Source organism: Coffea eugenioides, chromosome 6 (genome assembly GCF_003713205.1).
Source record: "Coffea eugenioides isolate CCC68of chromosome 6, Ceug_1.0, whole genome shotgun sequence".
In the NCBI taxonomy this organism is placed as follows: Eukaryota; Viridiplantae; Streptophyta; class Magnoliopsida; order Gentianales; family Rubiaceae; genus Coffea; species Coffea eugenioides.
The window spans coordinates 253,580-254,652 of NC_040040.1; the positions used below are offsets into that span (position 1 = coordinate 253,580).

At 31.8% G+C, this 1,073-nt stretch overlaps 1 protein-coding gene across 1 annotated transcript; it reads right to left on the reverse strand.

The window, feature by feature from the left end:
• Positions 1 to 246: 246 nt before the first annotated feature.
• LOC113776277 (probable truncated L-gulonolactone oxidase 7, mitochondrial) lies at positions 247 to 552 on the reverse strand. Its single transcript, XM_027321401.1, has one exon. The coding sequence runs from the start codon at positions 550 to 552 to the stop codon at positions 247 to 249; it is 306 nt and encodes a 101-aa protein (XP_027177202.1).
• Positions 553 to 1,073: the final 521 nt, after the last annotated feature.

Here is a 1,073-nt window from a genome sequence, read left to right on the forward strand (position 1 = left end):
AATTAAAATGAAAATTTATGAGTAACACATGAAAACATAATATAAGATGGGATAGAAAGTGAGATAGAACAGAAGATCAATTGAACTTAATAATTAATAGAAAGATAAACGACCCGAATGGAAGATCCTTCACTATACTAATCCCATCTTTCCTAATGGATCATACAACTATTTTACCTTAAAAAACTCACTAGCACTCTTATATTTCTTGATTGCCCCAAGAAAAGCCATATTTTCGCTTTTCCCTCAATGGGGCAACCTTGCACATTTAAACAAGGCTATTTGATCAATCTCTTCAAGAATGTCTTGATAGATGCTTGGGGGCATTGGATCCTTACTTCTATAGTAAAGCATATCGAATTCTATAACATCTTCATCTTTACCCAAATAAGCAGTTGAAGTAGTGATATATCTCATGAGAATACCATTATAGAGGTCTAGGCCACAGAAAGCCTCAGGTAGCAAAGCAACAAATTTCTTCACATCTTCAGTGATGTCCTTATTCTTGGACCAGCTGATGCTGATTGCAGTATCGAAGTAGTATAAGCCCATAAATCTAGGGTCCGAAGGGCATGGTATTGGCAATGCATCTTCTGGGGTATCTAGGAATGTACCAGATGATTGAAGGCAGATGTGTGAATCATAACCTAATTATGTTGACTCATTCAAGTCCGATCGCTAATAATCAGATATGCAATGAACTTTGAGTGGGTTCAAATGGATACCCAATTTAACTCATTTAATTGGTGGATAATGGGTTGATTCGATTCACCTATTTATACTCATTTGAAAATAATTATATATTTAAATTCAATTTTTAGTAGGTGTTAAGTAGATAAATTTGAATTTTCTACCAATCTAATAAAAATAAAATGTCATTATTTCTTGTTAAACAACATGCAAGAAAAGAGAGTAGAATTTCAAGTAAGTTATAAATAAGTAATTGAATATACTTATACCCATTTTTTAAATGGGTTAATTCATTTTGATCCATTTATTAAATATGTATAAATAAATTTATTCAATTACATCCATTATCCTATTATAACCTGCACAAATTCGTTTGAATCATC

What these genes read in the sequence shown, in the direction of transcription:
- LOC113776277 (XM_027321401.1), bottom strand. Translation starts at nt 552, where the DNA reads ATGGGCTTATACTACTTCGATACTGCAATCAGCATCAGCTGGTCCAAG.